Consider the following 22,310-nt stretch of genomic DNA (forward strand, 5'->3'; position numbering starts at 1 on the left):
CTCACCAATCAGCTTCATGGGATGACCCTGGGTTCTAGTGTTTTGAGAGAGAAAAATATCTCCCTATCCACATTCTCTATGCCATGCATAATTTCGTACACCTCTATCATGTCTCCCCCTTAGCCTCCTTTTTTCCAAGCTAAACCATCCCAGTTGATGTAACCTTCTCTCATAGGAGAGATGCTCCAGCCCCTTAATCATTTTAGTTGCCCTTTTCTGCACTTTTTCCAGCTCTATAATATCCTGTTTTAGGTGTGGTGACCAGAACTGTACACAGTACTCTTAAGTGTGGTCACACCATACATTTGTATAAGGGCAGTATGATACTGGCCATTTTATTCTTCCAGGACAACTCGCTGGCATGTGGTCCCTGAGGGACGATCCCGGAAGTGTAAAGCTCCATGATCGTCCCTCCCCACTCCCCAAAGGGCTGCAGGTGTAGATTGCCTCTGCAGCTCCTTTTGCCCTGCTGGCTTTAGCCTAGCAGGGCATAGGAATCTTGGAATTCTCCAGGCTCAGGGGCTTCCAAGCAATGAGGGTGCAAGCTGTAGGATTGTGCCCTTAATAACAATGCCCCAAACCAAGACCATTAATGAATAATTTCAGAGGTAATACTTGGTCAATGCATTGCAGATGTATTTTGCCACAATGACCTTCTAAAGGTCATACTGTTCCAGCAACAACAAATGAGATGCACCTGTATCTATTCTCCATGTCAACCTGCAGTTCACATCAGCCTACCAACAGGTCATCTATGCAGAAGATTAATGATTCCATCTTCCAGAAGGTTTTAGAATACAATCAGCTCTGTAACTTGCAACAGTAAACAGTATGTTTGGGGGCAAAAAACAGTTAAGTGGCAGAAATTTTCAGCAGAAAACAGCACAGACCCCAATCTGATTCAGGAGTACATTCCAGATCAGGATCCCATGACTGCTTTTCCCCCTCCCCCGTTTTTGCAAATAAAAGCAGCCAAGTTAAGCACATTTAAACAAACATGAGACTAACATCAAGCATAGTTTGCCCCTCATAACTTGACCTGGGAGAATTTCAAGGGACAAACTACACATGAGCTTTCGTAACAGCCCCACTGTACTAAAAATGTTGTGTCTTCACATACAGTTCCACTTCTCTTGCCAATGAACAATCATTACCTGCCTACTAAAGGCATACGTTATTGTTACTGAAGTTTAACACCTTCAGAATAGTTGGGGGCTGTTCTTGGAAATGTACGGATCCAGTTGACTCCAGAACTCTCTGTGATCTTTTTAGACAGACATAGACAATTGCCTTCTGATATTAATAGGTATGTAGCTGATGGGCTGGTTGACCCTTCTAGGACCCAGGTCCTAGAAGGAATTGCTCTTAGATGTATTTTCCCATGACAGCATTCACTGGGTTTTAATGACTGGGTTTGTCATTGCAGTGACTGATTTTTAAAAGGTCTCTTCTCTGTTGTCTAATCAAAGCAGAAAGAAAACAGTTTGTACAACCAGTAATTATCCACAAGCTGGCCTTCTCAAAGTCGGTAACCTGAATCCCTGTTCCCAAAACATTTTGTGTGTGTCATGGCAGGGAAACTAGATGAAGCAATTTGTCTCCAACTTAGTTCACTCTCACTTACAAATAGAAGGATACTTTGAAATTAGGACATATTGCTCTGTTTAGCTTTGCTCTATTTCCCCACAGCGAGACTCTTCTACTACTAAAGAGCCAAGCAAAAATAAGACACAGCTCGTCCAAAGCTGAGTTTGATATTTAAACACCTGGGAACATTAATCTTTTGTGTGATGAAATGAAATGCTGCAAAACAAACAAAAAACCAATTCCATTTATTTGGTTCAGACACTCTTATGAAAGAAACATGAACATTCTCAATATAGCAAGGAGAAATCTTAATTCTCATAGTTCGCTTCTGCAAACTAAACTGAAGCAAATGAACAGGGGTGTAAAACGAGCACATTTAATAATATACTTCTGCAATGATGCTCATCATAGGCCATAGCTAGACGGGGCGATGCACAGGGCATCCCAGGATCAGGGAGGGATGATCCCTCCCTTGCCCCGGGATCTTGCCCTACCCTTTGAGCCTGTTTTTTCAATGGTCCTGGGCTGATCCTGAGACCAAGGAATGTGTGACCGGGCATTGTGGTTTGTCGCGGTTCCTCGCGAGGAGCCAGGACCCGCCTATTGGAGGTGGGGTGGGGGGAGCGGGGAAAATATTTTTTTTAAAAAAACCTTCTTCTTTAAGAAAAAACACAAAATGGCGGGTGCAACGCCTCTCCCTCTGAGGTTGTCACGCACAACATGTGAACAGAGGGGAGATCTCGTGATAAAAATATTGCGAGATCTTCACCCCTCCGTCCCGCTAGACCGGTTGGTCTAGCTAAGGCCCAAGTAGTGCGACTAACATCTAGTATAGTTTGTCCTTCATAACTTGACCTGGGAACAACTAGGAAATAAACTTAATTTAAAATAGAAAAATATCACATATAGCTGGGGAAAAATGGAAAAGAACTTGATTGGAGGAAGTGGAGATTCACACAAGATTATCAGGTGCTTAAAGCTCCACTCCACTCTTCCCCACTCCCAAAGTCTGTTGACCCACCAGCTCCACCCATTGCTCTTTGCCTTACAGAAATATTACTTGCTTTGTGGAAAAGATGTAGTACAAATTACAGTCTAATAACAATACTTATTTATTAGCAGGATTCACTAACCCTTATAGAATTATGCAGTTAAAGAAGCAGCGTAAAGGTTGGGTGAAAATCTGTTTGAAAACAGAGCAAATTATACTTCAGTAATCACAGTGTCATGCCTCCCTCAGATTCATCTGAGGATGAAGAGGAAGGAGAGGTGGCAGATCCGGGTGAGGGTTCTAGCGCAGAAATAGCCCAGGAGCCCTCACTGCCAGATAATGACCAATGCCCTGCCACAGCCCCTCTGTCGGATTCAGGGGACCAAGCCCCATTGACCCCAGCAGAGCGAAGGAGGCTTAATGTAAAAGAGCAATGGAGAAGAGTGTTGGCCCATTTAAGGGGGAAAGCCTGCCAGGAAACTGGGGACTAATTAACAGCAGCTGCTCCAGGATGCTGGAGATAAAGCTGCTGGAATCCCACAGGCCGGCACTGAGTGCAACGTCAGATCAACCCGCTGGCGCTCTTTTACCTGCTCCTAGACCTTGAACCTTGCCCCATCTGGGCACCGTGTCTTCTTTGGATTTTGGACCCTGGACTGGACAATGACCCTTCTTTGCCTTAGTGAATCAGCTTCGAAGACCCAATAAATTCCCAAGCCCTACTTTACCTCATCCCTCCCTCCCGTCTCTCCTGGCCTTGATGGGTTTATTGCCGCTTATCAGCAGGAAATTTACGGCTATTCCTGGGAAAGCAGCATTAGTCAGCCAGCAAAGCCTGACACATACCAAGTATTGTATTGGAAGAACCCAGAACAATGGTTCTGGGTGATTTTAATTTCCATGCTGAGGCTATCTCTGGAGCTTTAGGTCAGAACTTCATGGCCTCCAAGGCAACCATGCGGCTGTCTCAGTTTGTCATTAGCCCTGCAGATGAAGGAGGAAATACCATTGATTCTGTATTTATTCCAAGCTGTGAGATGAGGGATCTGAAAATGGGTGGTGGTGGTTTCCAAGTAACCCCTTTCTCATGGCTAGACAATTTGCTGTTAGTATTACTTCCCTCCTACAGGGGTGGTGGACACATTCAGATGATCCACCCCAGGAGACTGATGAAATCCAATGGATTTCTGAATGCTCTTGGGGATTTTCCAATGGATAAAGCTGGTATTATTATTATTATTATTATTATTATTATTATTATTATTATTATTATTTATTTATATAGCACCATCAATGTACATGGTGCTGTACAGAGTAAAACAGTAAATAGCAAGACTCTGCCGCATAGGCTTACAATCTAATAAAATCATAGTAAAACAATAAGGAGGGGAAGAGAATGCCAACAGGTACAGGGAAGGGTAAGCAGGCACAGGGTAGGGAAAAACTAACAGTAGAAAGTAACAGTAGAAGTCTGCACAACATCAAGTTTTAAAAGCTTTAAAATCCAGCTGAGGAGCTAGTAACACTGTGGAACCAGTGAGGGCCATCGACTTGGTTGCATCTGAGTGCCCTCTGGTGCTGTGGAGCCCTTTCTACTCCCTGGTAGGTCAATGAAACAAGCTGAATGTTGGCTAGAGTGCAAATGGTGCAAGTACCGAAGTGAAGATGACCTAGCATACTCTACAGCACATAATTGTGCCCATTTGTGGGGGTGTAGGCAGCCTCCATTGTGTCCTCAAATAGTTGTCCAGCAGAGCTCTTTCATGAAAGATCTATTAACACTCTCCACTGCAAATGGGGACCTTGTGCCCTCCAGGAACCACTGTGACCTTTTTGCATCAAGGTGAGCAATTTTATTCTCAAAGTGTCTTGCAAACTTATCATAGCAGGCCTCCAAGGGACCATTAACAAGAAAGATCCATCTCACATCAGATCTTGACCTTTCCACTGTCAGGTCTCCAGAGGCATGCAATTCCCAGCAAGCAGAATGTTTATATTGGACATATGCAGGTACTAGACCATTGCAAGAATTCAAAAGTCAAAAACATCTTTTTCAATAGAACCTAGAAATCTTTTAGAATTCAATGCATGTGCTGCAAGAACATTGGCATAGCTCTCACTGAGCCTGGGCTGTATCATTTCAGTCTGCAGGTGGGGACTCACATGACTGAATGCTCCTTTGTAGAAAGAAATCCCTCCATGCGGAAAACTACATCCCAATGAGAAAGTTACTAGCCTTGCCTTCTATCTTATATATTAGTCTTCGGTGTAAATTTTGTTTTGCAAGGGGACATTCCATCATGTGAGCCCCTGCTACAGACTAGTTTTATTGCCTCACTGAAAGCAAGGCCACTGGTTTCATATGTTCCTACAACCCCCATCCTTAAAACAAAAATACCTTAAGAATAACTTTGCATTATTTTCCCAGAGATTGCAAAATTGTATGTAGATGGGATATAAATTGAATAAATAAATACTTTTCATAGCTCCTTATTTACCTATTTGCAGCATCAGTAGTTATACCATTGTCTCTCCTTACCCCAAGTTGCGAACCTTTACTTCAAAAGAATAACTAACACTCTAAAACACTTTAGATGAGCTCTCACTGCTTTTTATGTGCATATGGCAAAAGCTAAGAATACTCTGAAAAAGCATTGTATTACTAGGGATGTACGAATCAGCAAAGCATAAGCTCACGGAAGTTTTCCAAATTCTATCTTGAAGTTCATTCTGACTCAAGCCTGTATCAGACTGCGAGCACTGTTTTTTTCTTTTCACATGAAAATCCATGTATTTCCCCACAAATGTACACATCTATTGTACACACCTTTGAAATATATGCATTCTTCTCCTATTGAATAAAGCATATTTGTGTGCATTTTTCAAAAGTATGATTTTTTCATGTGCATTTTTAAATGTACACATGCTGTCAAGTGCATTTTTTTCTTTTTTGGTCCATGAATTGCATTGTAAGTCAAAATGTATGGACCAACCTCAGATTGCATTAGAGTCCATATTCAGTCCAGAAGGTGTGAACCGGGTAAATCCTGATCAAAAACCAATTTCTCATACATTGCTACATTATATTGATTTGCTTCTACTTTGTATATAAACAATGCCATCTAGTGCTCATCTACAAAACTGAAGTGATAGAACAAAATATATTGTAACTACAGCTACACATCTGACCAAACAGATTATTACCCATGAAATCTTGTGCCATAATAAATGTATTAATTTTTAAGAAGCCATAGGATCTGTTTTTTCTGCAAAAGACTATACAGCCAACCTTATAGAATTAACTGTTAAACAATGTTCTTCTGGACAACTGGAATACGAATTAAAGAATTGGGACAACAAGTGGCACCCCTAAATACCTTAAATCCAGAAGATTGTAAAGAGGACAAGATAGGATGGGAACCACTTGCCTTTCATTACAAGATCACAATCCAGAGATTACTACATTCATCATCAAATCTGCTGCTCAATTAGGAGAAGGGGCAACTTCCATTTTGCCAGCTGTCTAGTCCTGCTATCTACACATCCTCCCAACCTACTGCAATGAAGAAGACTTCAAGCGTGCAGTGCTGCAGGCGAAGAGAGGATAGGTGACAAAACTTGAGAAAAATGGACACAAGTAGCACTGCTACCTCATCTTCCAATTCAGTAGCAGATGTAAAAGTAAGGGGAATCTCTAGATTGCGAGCTAACTGTTAACTTGTTCTCAGACTGAATAGCTGTTCGCTTACCTTCCCTCTGCTTCTAGAGAGAGTAGGTCTTTTCAGAAGACACCTTCAACTCTGCTGATTAAAGCTTTTGGTTAAGCAGTAGGGTTTAAGGTGTCCCTTCCTAGAGTTGGAAGACCTAAAGATGGTAGTGCACATGCTGGTAACTTCAAGGCTCGACTTCTGCAATGTGCTGTACGTAGGGGTACCTTGTGCCTAGTCCGGAAACTTCAACGAGTTCAAAATATGGCAGTCAGGTTGGTCACCGGTACACTGAGGGTGTGACCATATTACACCAACTTTAAAATCACTTCACTGGCTGCCAATTAGTTTCCGAGCAAAGTATAAAGAGTTGGTTATTACCTTTAAAACCCTACATGGTTTGGGTCCAGGTTACCTGTGGGATCGCCTTCTCCTGTACAATCTGCCCCGCACACTCAGGTCCTCTGGGAAGAATTTACTTCAGTTAGCCAAAACTAGGCTGACAACCATTACCCAGAGGCCCTTCTCTTCTGCCACTCGCAGACTGTGGAATAGCCTGCCAGGAGTGATCCGCCAGCTTAATAGTCTTTGTGAATTTAAAAAAGTTATAAAGACGGATCTCTTCTGGCAGGCCTACCCAGTAGAATTTTAAAATGTCTTAAAATATATTAGAATTTTAATAATGTATTGGTTTTATGTTTTTAATCAGTTTTATGTATTTTATATTTTTATATTCAATGTTGTTCCCCACCTCGATCCAGAGGGAGAGGCAGGTAAGAAATAATAATAATAATAATAATAATAATAATAATAATAATAATAATAATAATGATGTGCAATGCATTTTTCTAACTCACTCACTCACTAACCACAGTTGGACCATCTGCAACAGGGTTAGCAGTTCTAACCATGGAATAATAACAACAACAACAATATTTATTTCTTACCCACCTCTCCATTTTGATCGAGGCGGGGAACAACAGTAGATACAAAACGCATAAAATTGAATTAAGAACATAATATACATTGTTAAAACATCTAAAAACAGTTCAAAAACATCCTAAAATTCCACTGGATAGGCCTGCTGGAAGAGATCAGTCTTAAATGCTTCTTAATTCTTAAATGCTAATAGACTGTCAAGTTGATGAGTCATTCCACAGTCTGGGAGCAGCAGAAGAGAAGGTCCTCTGGGTAACACCCGTCAGCCTAACTTTGACTGACTGAAGTTGATTCTTCCCAGAGGACCTGAGTGTGCGGGGCGAATTGTATGGGAGAAGATGATCCCGCAGGTAGCCTGGACCCAAACCATGCAGGGCTTTAAAGGTGATAACCAACACTTTATACTTAAAGTGTTGTGTACAATAGCATAGCTTGTGGTTAGCACTAACCCCAGCGAATCACAGTGTCGCCAACCACAGAGCCTGAAGTGACATCTGAACAGGCCCAGTAAGGGAAAAGAAGAGAAATCACACAGGCAGCAATCTGAAAATGCTATCTCTCTGATAGGTCCTCTTTTATAAACGGGGCCATACCTGGAAGCCATGTTTGCTTAATTCAGATCACCAGGAAAGTCACTAATGGTGAAATGCACTAAAGTATTACAAACTATTTAAATAGATTGCTTTTTCTTAATTCTGCTTGATTAATATACAAAGGCCAACTAAATAATATGCAGGACATTCACAGTTGGATCTCCCAACTTTAAAAACACACACACCACTAATGTGTCACCACAGAGGGTTCTCAATTTGCTCAGCAACCTATTTGGGAAGGGAGTGCTTTATCCCTTTATCCCCTATATATTTTCCTGATCTACATTGTCCCCATCCAACAGTTGTTAGTCCGTGTGTGTGAATACAGGTATATTTCTTACTGCTGCACTGGGGTGGTTATTACACACTTGTAAATTTTATCTTGGCATGCTAACGAATCCAGAGGGGAAACTGCTCGATGTGCTATTATTACTGGCACTCAGCTGTTCTACAACACTGTTTCCATTATGCAGAAAATGAAATCCCCAACATCTTGAAGGCTTAATTAATTCTGCCTTAATGCAATGGACTGGAAATCATTCTAATGAAGGCGCATATGTCTGGTTTGTCATCTGGTCCACAGCAAAACTTTAATCATTGGTTAAAATTTATCCATAACATCTTAATTAGGGAAGCTGCAATACTAGATCCTAAGGGTGCTTCCAGACGGATGGCTCCTAGACACTGTGCAGCTTTTCTGTCCTTAACAGATTTTCTCTGGTAAGTAAAAAGACCAAAACAGTGTGGGAGGGGGAAGATGGAAAGGTTGCAAACAGAAGTCAACAATCTCTGGACCACCCGTAAAAATCCATGAATGAGGCAGTGCAAAGCCTCAGCTGGAAGCAGTCTTTGTCTTCTCAAGATACTTTCATCAAGTTGACACAACTGCCTTTTCAGGACTCTAGGTCATGGCTTTTTCCTCAGTTCCAAAAAGTGGTGCAGGGCTATTGGAGCTGGCTTCCATGCTCCAAGGTCTAAAGTTCCTTGGCAGAATGTTGCTACTCTCTGTTTTTCCCCTACCTCCTACCATGAAAATGAGTTGTGCCACTTCACAAGGAAGCATTTGGTCACCTGAGCAGGTTGGGACTGATGTGAAGAGTCAGCTCTTCTACTGAAGGACAAACGGTGAGTGTGTTACACAAAAAAGGCCCTTTCACACATAATTGTAGCAAATCATGGGTTAATTGATTAATCCAAAATCATAGGTTGCTTCATGATATGAAAACCATTATGGGTTATTCATGGGTTAAACTAATTGTTTGTTAACTTTGGGTTGTTTAACCCAGAAACAATCCATAGTGTCCGGGTTCACACATCACAAAGCAACCTACAATTGGGCCAATCAGAAGTCACATATTCAAAGCAGCAGCTGCAGCAAATGCAAAGCATGCAGCCTGGCAAATTATGGGTTAATTAAAGAAAAATGAAAAATGGATGGGAAGAGAATAGAATGGTACTTTAGAGGAAGGAATGGCTAGCTGGAACCCTGAAAAGGAGTATTCATGTTATATATTAGGAGGTGGAATTCATCATAACATTTTGTTTTGAGTCAAACTAGAGCCCCAAATGTTTGTCGTTTGGTTGCGATTTTCTAATAAAAAGGACCATACACTGTTTGAGATGGGAAGATTTGTGCACGTAGGACTGGAGTGGAGGGTGAAAGTTTTGCTCATTTTGGCTTTTAAACCTAACTTTTAGTTGTACAGATTGCATCCACACACAAAAACAATAAGAAATATTAAGTTAAATGTTTAACTACCAGTTCAATCGTATGTATGTTTACTCTAAAGTAAATCCTGCCAAATTCAATGGAGCTTATTCCCATATATATATACACACACACACACACACACACACACACACACACACACACACACACACACAGCTTTACAGCCCAAGGCTGCAATTTTGTGTACACTTACAGGAATAAGCTCCATTGAGATCAGTGATACATAATTATAAGAAAGATCAAATATGTATTGCTAATTCATTATGAGAAAAGACTTTGAAGTTCAACTTCAATATACCTCTTCCTTGTATGAACAACAAAGTATACTTTCAACCTAACCAGAAATAGCTGGCCAAGGGAGAAGCACACAAAAGAACTGGAAGCAAGACGAGTAGAAGAAGCGACAGCTGTCTCATCTTATGATACAATTGTGGATTTAAAGATACAGAGTGAATCACTGGATGTAACCTGGACAACCTACAAAGCCTCATCCTGAATACTGGGTTCAATAGGGCTTCTTAGCAAGAACGTAGGATCTTTACTATTTATATAGCGCCACCAAGTCCAAAGCACTTTACACAACAATATAAGATTGGAAATGTTAATGGGAAAACTACTATGGCTCATTCTTGACAATATGTCTTCTGTTTTATCAGATGTCAAATTGATGTTGGTAATATATCCTAAAATAATATTATATTATTTCTTTTGTGTCTTCAGTTCAGTTTGTTTTCTCCTACAATCATTCAGAGTGGACAGCCAATCATAATATACCTCTAGTCTCCAGAGATAAAATAGATCATTCTATAAAATAGAGATAAAATAGAGAGCTCCGGCTATTGGGCGGTATAGAAATGTAATAAATAAAATAAATAAATAAATATTCTTTAAAAGCTAAAAAGGGTTTTTAAACACCAAAAGACAACCATCTAAGGACATGAGTAGTGACCTCATATTTCAGTAGCGAAATTTCCTCATGATCCATTTTTGGCATTCCTTTGGTAGCATAAGTGAACTGTATCCATGTAATAAAACTGTTTTCAGTGCAACTGCCTTATCTCTTCATTCATGGATGGATAAAGCAAGATGAGAGGTATTTTAGTGTGTGCGTTTTTAAAGTACAACATTTACCTGTTTGAAACTTTTTAAAAAACAAATCAACAATGGCTGCATGTAGATGAATGAAGACTTCCTGATAATAGCATTTATGATGAAAAGTACTGTTAAAAATTAGTTGCCTCTTTACCTAGTCACCATAGGATTCTGATCCTGAAAATGTAGAGAAAATACTCATGTCTTTGCAAGATGGTAATAAGGCTGCCACATCTTATGTTGACAAAATTTGGGTCCTTAGCAGCTGTGTGATAGAATGTCAAAAGACGCAGCCTTGGAGAAGGATGCATACAATGAGTTTCAGCTTCTTATGCATCTGTTAAACATATAACTTCTCTTTGACAGGAAGGAGAAGAGGTGATAGCCCTAGTAGGGATGTCAGAAGAATCGGCCTGAGGGATGGAGCTTGCCAAGCTTTCAGCAGCTTGGAGCCCTGGATTTTGGCTCATTTCCTGGCGATTTGGCCTGACTGAGAAAGTTACAGTTTGGTTTACAATGATGCTGAATAAGCATGATGTGATTAAAAAAATCAATGTAAGCTGCCCTTTGAATACAGAGAACAACTTAAGTAGCAACTCTAATCTCACCCACACTCACAGTCAGAATGATTTGGCTGTACAGCCCCATCCACTTCACATGATGAAATATCACCAAGGCCACCATAGTGTAGGGTGACCATATGAAAAGGAGGACAGGGTTCTTGTATCTTTAACAGTTGAATTGAAAAAAGAATTTCTGCAGGTGTCATTTGTATATATGGAGAACCTGGTGAAATTTCCTCTTCATCACAACAGTTAAAGCTACAGGTGCCCTGCCCTCTTTTAAATCTGGCCACTCTAGTATAGCTCCTGCTGCTTTAACTGTTATGATGAAGAGGAAATTTCACCAGGTTCTCTATATATACAAATGACAACTGGTGAAATTCCCTTTTCAATACAACTGTTAAAGATACAGGAGCCCTGTCCTCCTTTTCATATGGTCACCCTACCATAGTGTAAGATAGGAGTTTTCTGTATCTTCACCTGCTTTCCCTGTTGTCTGAGTTTGTAAAGGTATTTTAGATTTTGACATGAAAGCTTTGAAACCGCCCTTACATTTCTGCCTATAGATTTAAAGAGTACAGATGGTAGGTGTGGAAAAAATGTCATTGTTAAAATATTACTGATTCTCTTAACCATAAAGGGCATACTGTAGCTCCAGGATAACTGTATTCCTAAAACTCACTGTTAAATTAATCATAGACATTAATTATGATCACATGGAAAAATAACTGTGGTTAAGCTGCAGTTTATAGTGACAAAGAGATGTTTTGTGATGTAGAGTGCTCCGGCATGTGGCTAACTTCTGCTCCATACAAATGTAGTCTGGCAGGTGCTTATTGCAAGGCTGTAAGTATGGACAGATTTATCCTGCTCATGAATTTTGCACTATCAAATAGTTTATGCTCTATCTGATTTCTTTAAAAACATGTGGACACAGCATCGCTTGGGTCTTTTCTACACAAGCGTTATCCCCAAATATATGCCTTTTTGTATGCTATTTTGATGCATTTTTTTAATCAGAAAACTTGGGAGAAGTGTGAAAACCATAGGATAATTGTGTTCCAGTTCACATAGTTTGGGAAGTGAGTATTAGTGCAGTACATATTAAAATGTGAAACAATTTCCCCCCTATCCTTACTCCTGGGTTGCCTGCTTTCACAATATAATATATGTGTCTTTGAGACAGAGAGAATATTTGTCTACATTTTTGGAAGAGAAACACGGAAGCAGTTTGTGATGACATGTGGGCATTCAGATAAGCAACTATTTCACAGTCAAGCATCCAATAGAAGTGACAGGAAAAGTTACATCATTATAACATAGAGAATTAGGGTTATATAGTCTGATAGCCACAGCTCTTAGAGGGGAATTTAACACCAGTCCTTCATGGATGACCTGTTCATACTGTACCCTTCTTGTCCTTGTTTGTAACTTGATAGTCATTCTCATATATATTTAGCTAGAAAGAGGTTCCCCCACTCCACAAAAAAGGCATTTGAGTTCCATTTACAGAATTTTCTAGAAGACAATGAATTGATGTGCAAAAGAAATGCTGAATATTACAATATTATTTGGAACTCTTGGAGTATTTATCTCTAAAGTGTGTGGAAGCTTTGATACACTGCAGAGAACCATAGTGTGAATTTTCTCAATTTATTCATGTTTTTGACCCTTCTCAGCTGACATCCTTTTAATAGCCCCAGTTGATGATATTCAAGCACTAGTCCTTTTGCTATTCTTCTTAATTCATTTCCCAGGATTATTTAGTATATTTAGTTCAGTCCAACTGATTGCTTGAAAACAGATTATGCGACATTGCAGTTTCTTCTAATGCAGAAAATAAATAACTGTCGTGTGTGAATTTAATCATGAGCTTCTAATTCATATCCCATTTTTCACAATTTTGTCAATGTTATCGACTATGACAGTTCTCAATTCCAAACTTAAAAAATTTAAAACACCATCGAACTACTTTTATTTAACACTAGAAAAAGTGACAAAACCAAATACCATCTAACCGGAAATATGTGGGAAATATGAATGCAGACATATTTGTCAATCTTAGTTGCTAAATATGAAGGAAGTGTCATTTTTGCAGTTTGGAGGGGAGGAAGCATATCTTAAAAAATAATAATTGAGAATCACTACCAATGATGTACTCATTGTATCAAAACTTTTGCATAAGGCATGTATTAAATATGTATCAAAGGAAATATATGTATTATTCTAGAGAAAAACTTCACATCCTTTATTTCTCTTGTAGATGAAACATCAAACTTTCCCCACATATTTAACCAAGCCTTTTAAGGCTGCAATCCTATACCCACTTACCTGGGAGTAAGCCCCACTGAACTAAGTGGGACTTAATTCTGTGTAGACACACAAAAGATTGTGCTGTAAGTTGTTGTCATATACTGGTAGAAAAAAATATACCTATAAAACTATATTTTTTTTTAAAAAAAACCATAAAATTATTATTTTCTCTAGGGCTCTCTACTAATTCTAGTGCGACAAAGTCATATCATCAATAAAATATGAAAATTTACAATTTTATGTGGGAAAATAGTATACATATTTATTTGATATGCGATATTATTTAATTGCATCATCTTACCTGGTTTGCTTTCATTTGGTTTACACTGCACTTCCTCAACACATTCCGCAGGAAACCATCCAACATGTCCTCGAGTGCTTCCTTCCCAGAATCCACCCTCACCAATACTCAAAACTAGGAATAAAATAGGAAGACACTGTTAGTTTTGGTTTTTTTTCCATGTTTCCTTGATGCACAAGCCCAAATGGTAACTCACAAGCTTAAATAGTAACTCTACAACAAAGAACCAGACTTCCTCTGTTTACGTTGGAATAAACACATAACAGGATACAATAAGCAGTTGTATGAATGTATAAAATTTAGACTGAACAAAAGTCAGATTGATAAAGGACTAGCAGAGAAGTAGTGGATAATCAGGAAAAAATAGAGAAAAGACTAAATTGGTGCAGAAGTAGCTTGTGAGCATACTTACTATAAAAGTATTTTTTCCAAAGTGAACAAGATTCTATGATTACACTCTGTTTTTCTGCTATACTTAAAATATAATTATATTTTAATAGGGGAAAATAGCACGTTCCCATGCATCAGTGAATCCTGATGATGGAACCCATAAAATGAGTTAATGCACAATAGTGTTGATAGAAACTTCCAATTGAGCCTTCAGTGGGACTACTCCAAAGTATGTGTTATATGAATTGTGACCTACAAGTGCTAAGTCTATCCTAAACTGGGTTGCAAGCTTTATTACTTAGAGATTTAATAATACTAAAAGAAAATGCAGTACTTAATAGTTAATGCCAGAGACTTGGAATCTGGGTCAGTTTCTGTAACTGCAATAGCCTTGGTTGATAAAGGATATTCACATAACCCACAGTAAGTATACACAGCTGGAGTATGTTTTTCAACATTCTGCTGATTTTCACAGCAGAAGAAAATGACAATGGGAAGTGCGTGACCTTTTAAAAAGAGTAAAGGTACAAATGGGCATAGGCGTTAAGTCTGAAATTGATCCTGACTTAGCAAGCACTGGGAAACTGAGAGCCACAAAGAAGTGCAGGAAAAAAACCTTGCCATTACCAAAGATTTTAAAAATAAATAAATAAAGATAACCTAAAAGGCTCTTCTAAAATTTAGGCAATGTTCTAAAATTGGTTTCCTGCCACTTGCAGAATTGCTCCTTAATGGGGCAAATGGTAGCTTTAGATCCTACTACTACCCTGTTTCCCCGAAAATAAGACAGTGTCTTATATTAATTTTTGCTCCCAAAGATGTGCTAGGTCTTATTTTCAGGGGATGTCTTATTTTTCCATGAAGAAGAATACGGTACACATTTACTGTTGAACAAAAAGAAGGTCTTATTTTCGGGGGGATGCCTTATATTACAGCGAGAGGCAAAACTGGAAGTAGGTCTTATTTTCAGGGGATGTCTTACTTTCGGGGAAACAGGGTAAGCAGAGTGCTGAAATCTGGTGTCATGAAAGGCAGCAAATGATTATTATTGTTTGTTATTATTGGGGTTGGATCCAGACTTAATAATCATACATAGAGGAGATCAACTGAAATCAAAGGGGTTTAAGTTAGTCATTATATATTTTTTATTCCCAGGGAGGGGCGATGTGTTGATGGCATTTTCTGCTTCAGGTGTCAAAATAACTTGGTTGACCTTGGGTATTCTTTCTTTCTTTAAAATATAACAACATAATAAAAAACAACGTGGAAAAATCTTTAAAACAACAAAATAAATCCAGAGTAAAAGCCAGCAGCCATGTAAATATATAAAAATGCAAGAATGCTAACCCTGTTCAGGCATTCACCTGAATGTGTGAGGGCTTAAAGTGAGTAGAGGGTTGGGACCATGCACGCTGGCCTTGGCCCCTACATCTATGGGTGTGCTACCCCTGACCCCTCCAGTTGATTCAGCAAAGTATGAAAGGGAGTTCTACTCATGTTTATTTGAACGTGAGCAGAATTCTCCATGTGATTGCAGACAATGCCTTAGCAGGGTTTCCATTCACATAAAGAGTTCTACTGGAGTTTAAGCAAATGCAAGCAGAATTCCCTTTCAGGCCTTGCCAATTCAACACCGCAAGGTCTGAAATGAGGGGGGATGGGACCAACATATCTGGAGATGTAGGGAGAGGGGCCAGCATTCATGGTTCTGAACCTCTGCTCACTTTAAGCTGGCATGCATTCAGGAGAATGCCTACTTTAAAAAAAACCACACACAAAAAACTGGAGAATGAAAAAACCTGGCTGAATAAAAGCGTCTTTACCTGGCACCCAAAAGACCACATTGTAGGTGCCAGGTGAGCTTCTAGATGTGGAAGGGTGCATCACTTTTTGCTTCTCCAAGGCAGCAAAATGTCTTGGACTGGCCTTCTTTGTGGGGCAACTATCATAAGGAAACCAACACTTGGGAAAAGCAGTTAAGCCCCTCCCCTTTCACGACAGTCCTGATCTAAATCTCTCTCTCTCAAACACACACACACACACACCACAGCACATATACATGGCTGTTCTTCACTAGTTCTGTGGAGAGAGCCCATTGTGATTAAGGAGCAGTGGGCTGAGTTGAGCACAGACATTTGAGGAGGAAAAGTATGACACAGGTAGACTTTCATTCAACCTGGAACCAAACAAGTTTGGAAGCTTACACACAAAGAGGTCTACCCATCGAGACTTTCCCCCTACAGACTTCTAGATTCAGTACATGAACTTCAGAGGAAGCCAGACAACATTAGGGGTGGGGTCAGCAGTGTGGCCCTGCTTCCCCTTAATCATGTGTTGCCCCCTCCACACAATTAATGCATGAAGGAGCTTCTATCTATCTATCAGACACAATTCTTTGGATTCAGATTCCTGAATCATTTAAAATAACCCCTTTCACTAGTTATCAAATATTCACCTTGTAGTATTATTTTGTATGGAGTCCATTAGAATATTTATTAATAAAATTAGCTACTTATTTAATCCACCCTATAACAAGCATTCTCTGGATGCATTGCAAACAGATTTTTTTTAACATTTATGCACATCACAATCCTAATGTTCCCATTTTTCAGATGCACAATGAAGCAATATTCATTGATTAAGCCCAGAGTTGAAACAGTTTGCTACATGTAACTATAATTCTTCAACTGGTCATCTGTGCATTCATACATATGGGTCTGTGCCTGCACCGAGCCTCAAATCAGTAAACTTCTATAGCTGAGTTGTTGGTGGGAATCCTCCCCCACCATCCCAGTGTGCATGCCCCTAGCAGGTTCCCGCTTATTCCCTCACTTCATTGAAACCAATATTGATGCCTCGGAACCAAGAAAACCTTTGCTGCCAACACTGAAACCAAGCATGACTCCTAAACCAGGACGGATGGTGGGTTGTAAAAAAGGCAAAATCCAAAAGACTGAAGAAATACTAGAATGAGAAGAATGAAGAACATCAAGATTTTTCCTCAGCAAGGTAGGAAAACCTAGAAGTTTCTTCAATCAAATGCTGCCACAATGGTGGTCGACAAAGAATTGAAGGAATAAGCGGGAACCCCTTGGAACACAAAGACCACAAAGAAGAACTACAGTTACAGGTAGAAACCTCTTTCTTCTTCATAGGCCACAGCTAGACCTCAGGTTCATCCTGGGATCATCCGGGGTTCGCCCCTGCCTCAGCACTGGATCCCCTGTGTGCCACCTAGGTGAACAGGTTTGACCCCTGGACGATCCAGGGATAAACCTTAGGTCTAGCTATGGCCATAGTCTCTGTGCCTCACACATATGGCTGAGTTGCAAACTGACTTACTGTAGATGGGTTGTTATCTTTTCCAGAACAGAAGAAAGGACTGAATAACCAAAGGAACAGTCAGCTCTAATCTGAATGTCTAACCTATAGTATAGAACAAATGTAGACGGCTTAGACCAGGTTGCAGCATGGCACGGCACAGCTCAGGGATGGCGACCTGGCTGTTGAATGCAACTGACATTGCTAGTTACAAATATTCTATAGTTGTTGTTGTTGTTGTTGTTATTATTATTGCATTTTTATATCGCCCAATAGCCGAAGCTCCCTGGGCGGTTCACAAAAACTAAAACAATTCAAACTATAAAAACATGATATAAAATACACATTAAAATGGATTAAAACATACCATACATGATTAAAACATCTTTAAAACATCCTGAAAACATCCTGAAAACATTCTAAAATTTCACTGGATAGGCCTGCCGGAATTGATAAGTCTTTATTGCTTTCTTAAATTCTAAAAGACTGTCAAGTTGACGAATCTCCTCCGGCAGGCCATTCCACAGTCTGGGAGCAGCAGAAGAAAAGGTCCTCTGGGTAACAGTTATTAATCTAGTTTTTGCTAGCTGAAGTTGATTATTCCCAGAGGACCTGAGTGTGCGGATTGTACGGGAGAAGGCGATCCCACAGGTAGCCTGGACCCAAACCATGTAGGGCTTTAAAGGTAATAACCAACACTTTGTACTTTGCCCAGAAACTAATCGGCAGCCAGTGAAGAGATTTTAAAACTGGTGTAATGTGGTCAGCCCTAGGTGTACCAGTGACCAGCCTGGCTGCCATTTTTTGACTAATTGAAGTTTCTGGATTAGGCACAGAGGTAGCTCCATGTAGAGAGCATTGCAGAAGTTGAACCTCGAAGTTACAAGTGCGTGCACTACCATCTTTAGGTCTTCCAACTCTAGGAAGGGGCGCAGCTGGCATATCAGCCGAAGCTGATAGTAGGCACTCCTGGCCGTCACATCTATCTGGGCTGTTATTTGGAGCGACTGATCCAGAAGCACCCCCAAGCTGCGAACACAGTCTTTCAGGGGGAGTGTAGCCCCATCCAGAACCAGTTGACACACCTCCAAACCCAGGTTGTGGCCTTTGACAGAGAGCACCTCTGTCTTGTCTGGATTCAGCTTCAGTTTGTTTTTCATCATCCAGCCCATTTCCGCCTCCAAGCATTCATTCATAGGAGACACACTATCCTTAGCTGAAGCTGTTGTCGAAGGCATAGAGAAATATATTTGGGTGTCATCAGCATACTGATAGCACCCCGCCCCATGCCTCCGGATGATCTCTCCCAGCGGTTTCGTGTAAATATTAAATAGCATTGGGGAAAGGATGGCACCTTGCAGTATGCCACACAGCAGCTCCTTTTTTGAGGAGCAGCTATCCCCAAGCATCACCATCTGGAACCTGCCGAAGAGGTAGGACTGGAACCATCGAAGGACACTGCCTCCAAATCCCAATTCCCTCAGGTGATCCAGAAGGATACCATGGTCTATGGTATCGAAAGCCGCTGAGAGGTCCAAGAGAACCAGCAGGGACACACTCCCCCTGTCAATACTAAGGCGTAGATCATCTGCTAAGGCGACCATAGTGGTCTCAACTCCGTATCCTGCTCTAAAGCCGATTTGAAATGGGTCTAGAAAATCTGTGTCATCCCAAACTGCTTGGAGTTGGTGAGCAACCGCCCTCTCGATCACCTTGCCCAGAAATAGAAGATTTGATACTGGTCGATAAGTTGTTACGATCCAGAGGGTCCAGGGAGGGCTTTTTTAGAAGTGGCCGTAGTTGACTGGAAATATAGGAAATGGGAGCCTGGTAATAGAAATAGGCTAAACCTGCCCATCTGAATTCGAAATGGGCCCATTCTTTCCAAAGACAACAGAATCATGAAAAGTATAACCAGCTGCAAGGACTCCTCCTGTCATGACCAAGAAACCCGGCCTGTTTTGCCTTGACTCCAGCCTTGATTCCTTTGCTGGACTAGATGGACCCTTTGTCTGATCCAGCATGGCTCTTATGTTGTTATGTTCTTACTTCCTTCAGGTATGGTGGTGAAGATGCTGTTCCACTGCCAGTGTGTAAGAGAGATTCAACTACCAGCCCAGTCAGCATTTGTAAGAGTGTTATCTCGTCCTTGCCTCAGGCAGCAAAATGACTAGGGCCAATCCTGTTGTATGGAATTTGCTGGGATCTACATTCCAACAGTAGGTGTGGTCAGAACGAAAAGTGAGTGGGTCCAGGTCAAATGGTTGGGCAAAAGCAGGACATCTGCACACACACACATTCATACATATCTATATAAACACAGACATGCACACCCATTCACAGATACATACACACAAATGTTCTCTCTTGCCTGCCAGTCTACCTTCAGTCTCTTTTTCCTCTTTGCCCAGGCATATGGCGGCACATCCTAATTACCCACATGTTTAGTTTTTAATCGGTTTTTAATGCTTTATGTGTGTGTGTTCTGTGTTTTAGAGTTTAAAATTTTGTATACTTGTTTTTACCTCAATTTTAGAATTTCTGTAAACCGCCCAGAGAGCCCTGGCTATGGGAGTGGTATATAAGTTTAATAAATAAATAAATAAATAAATAAATAGCTCCGTGTGTGATTGCCTACCACCTGATCAGACAGTACAGTTAGCTTGTAAGCAGTTGCAATATCATTCCTGATTAACCAAATCCTCTGAGTTTTATGGGAGGTGTCCAACAAAACACTCCAAAAATACATTGTAATATTTAATGGGGCATTTAACAAACCAGTACAACATGTCACTATGAGTCAGGTTTGTCTCATGTGCTACTATTTGATAGCTGTAAGCTAGATATATCCATATTGTTAAAAAAGGTAATTTAAAAGAGCAACAAAGTAGAAGACCTACTAAAGGTAAAATGTTACAGTGGATGGAACAAGAAAAAATGTTATAGTGGATGGACCATTGCCCATCTAGATTAAGAATATTACTTGGAAAAGATAATAATATCAAGATTATTTTTAGAAGTTAGCTGTGGTTTTCTTTATATCATGAGTGATAGACACAAATGATGTCAGTGGGCATGACTAATGGTAAAAACTAACAGGCACTTTTAGCTAGATTACATCATATTCTATTAATACAATTTCATGTGCATTTTTAAATATTTACCTGAACTTGACCCACTTTCAGCTTTCTTTGAATAATCTTTGTATCCCATATCATTTGATGTATTCATCCCATAACAACGGATTAGGAAGAAAAAGCAACAGCCAACTTACATTATTCTAAAAGGTTTATGAGGAATATGCTTTACACTTATTACACTGTAAATTGGTTATATATGCACCAACCCACCCATCCCCACTGAGACCTATCAAAAAGGTGGAGGGTGGTTATGAGCAGCATGGTGAGTGAATAAGTGAATGAGTGAGAGGAGAATAAAGAGATCCAAACCCTATACATTGGGATGCTTTCTGGCCTTTTCTGCCTGCAACACACTGGTTCATCCAGTGGAAAATATTGAGGAATTCTTGTGTCTGGTAGGTTCTGTACTGTTTGGATGACATCATGGGGCTGTCTCCCCATCACCTTGACTAGACATAAAAAAGGTGCGCAGAGCAGCTTTTAAACTGAACCCTGGGGGAAAGCCAACAGGAGCTGGGAAACATCCAGTTCAAGTTCAATCATTTTTTGGGGGTAAAGATGAAAATATTTCTGATGCCCAAATGTAGAAGGGGATTAAATAGGCCATGAGCATGTGGTAAAACAAGATAGCAAGTCAAAGAGGCCTAAGTACCATAGCAGAACATGCGCCGAAGTACCATAGCAGAACATGCACACCCAGAGACATCTGGAGAGGGACATCATGTATAGGTGTTTCTATGCAAATGGTAGAAGCCTCCAAGAAAACTGGGAGTGTTTTTAAAGGAGAACCAAGATGTAGTGGACATTACCAAAACCTGGTGGAATGGAGAGAACCAGTGGGATATGGTCATCTCTGGATATACACTCTATACAAAGGACAGCGGAAGACATACCGGAAGAGGTGTTGCTTTGTATGTCAAAAAGGGCATAGAGCCAAGCAGACTAGAAACTTAAATGAGACAGATTCTTTCATTGAAGTGCTGTATGTGACACTACCAGGCTCCTTTAGTACTAGGGACATGCTATCGTCCCCCAGGCCAGAATGCTCAGGGTGCTCTAGAGATAGAAAATGAAATCAGGGAGGCCTCCAAATGAGGAAGTGTTATAATCATAGGTGACATCAATTTCCTCCACACTGACTGGATAAATAAATGTTCCAATCAGAATAAAGAGGTGAAATTAATCAATGCTCTAAACAACTGTGCCCTAGAGCAGTTGATCATGGAACTGACCAGAGGGGAGGCAACCTTAGATTTATTCCTAAATGGTATAACTCAGGACTTAGTAATAGATGTGAATGTTGTAGAACCAACCGGAAACAGTGAACACAGTGTTATCAGACCTAATGTATACTTAAGTGGAAAATTGCCAAGGAAATCCAACAGTGTCATAGTCAAAAGAGGAAACTTCTCTAAAATGAGGGAACTGGTAAAAAGGAAGTTGAAAGGGGGAGTCAAGAGGATTATCTCCCATCAAAATGCTTGGAGGTTTCTCAAAACTACAATAGCAGCTTCACTAGAGTGTATGCCACAGGTTAGGAAAGGTAGAACCAAGTCGAAGAGATCACTAGTATGGTTAACAAGCAATGTCAAAGAAGGTATTAGAGAAAAGAAAGCTTACTTGAGAAAATGGAAGTCCTGCCCA

General features: G+C 40.2%; 1 protein-coding gene across 8 annotated transcripts in view; it reads right to left on the bottom strand.

Annotated features, from left to right (window-relative positions):
* Window positions 1–22,310, bottom strand: part of SHANK2 (SH3 and multiple ankyrin repeat domains 2) — a 353,842-nt gene that overhangs the window by 180,348 nt on the left and 151,184 nt on the right. For all 8 annotated transcript variants that reach the window (XM_063117397.1, XM_063117400.1, XM_063117399.1 and 5 more), the window contains one exon: window positions 13,816–13,929. In XM_063117397.1, coding sequence (XP_062973467.1) covers window positions 13,816–13,929 — 114 coding nt within the window. The remainder of the gene's footprint in view (window positions 1–13,815; window positions 13,930–22,310) is intronic.

The sequence above is a fragment of the Elgaria multicarinata genome, chromosome 2 (assembly GCF_023053635.1).
Source record: "Elgaria multicarinata webbii isolate HBS135686 ecotype San Diego chromosome 2, rElgMul1.1.pri, whole genome shotgun sequence".
Lineage (NCBI taxonomy): Eukaryota > Metazoa > Chordata > Lepidosauria > Squamata > Anguidae > Elgaria > Elgaria multicarinata.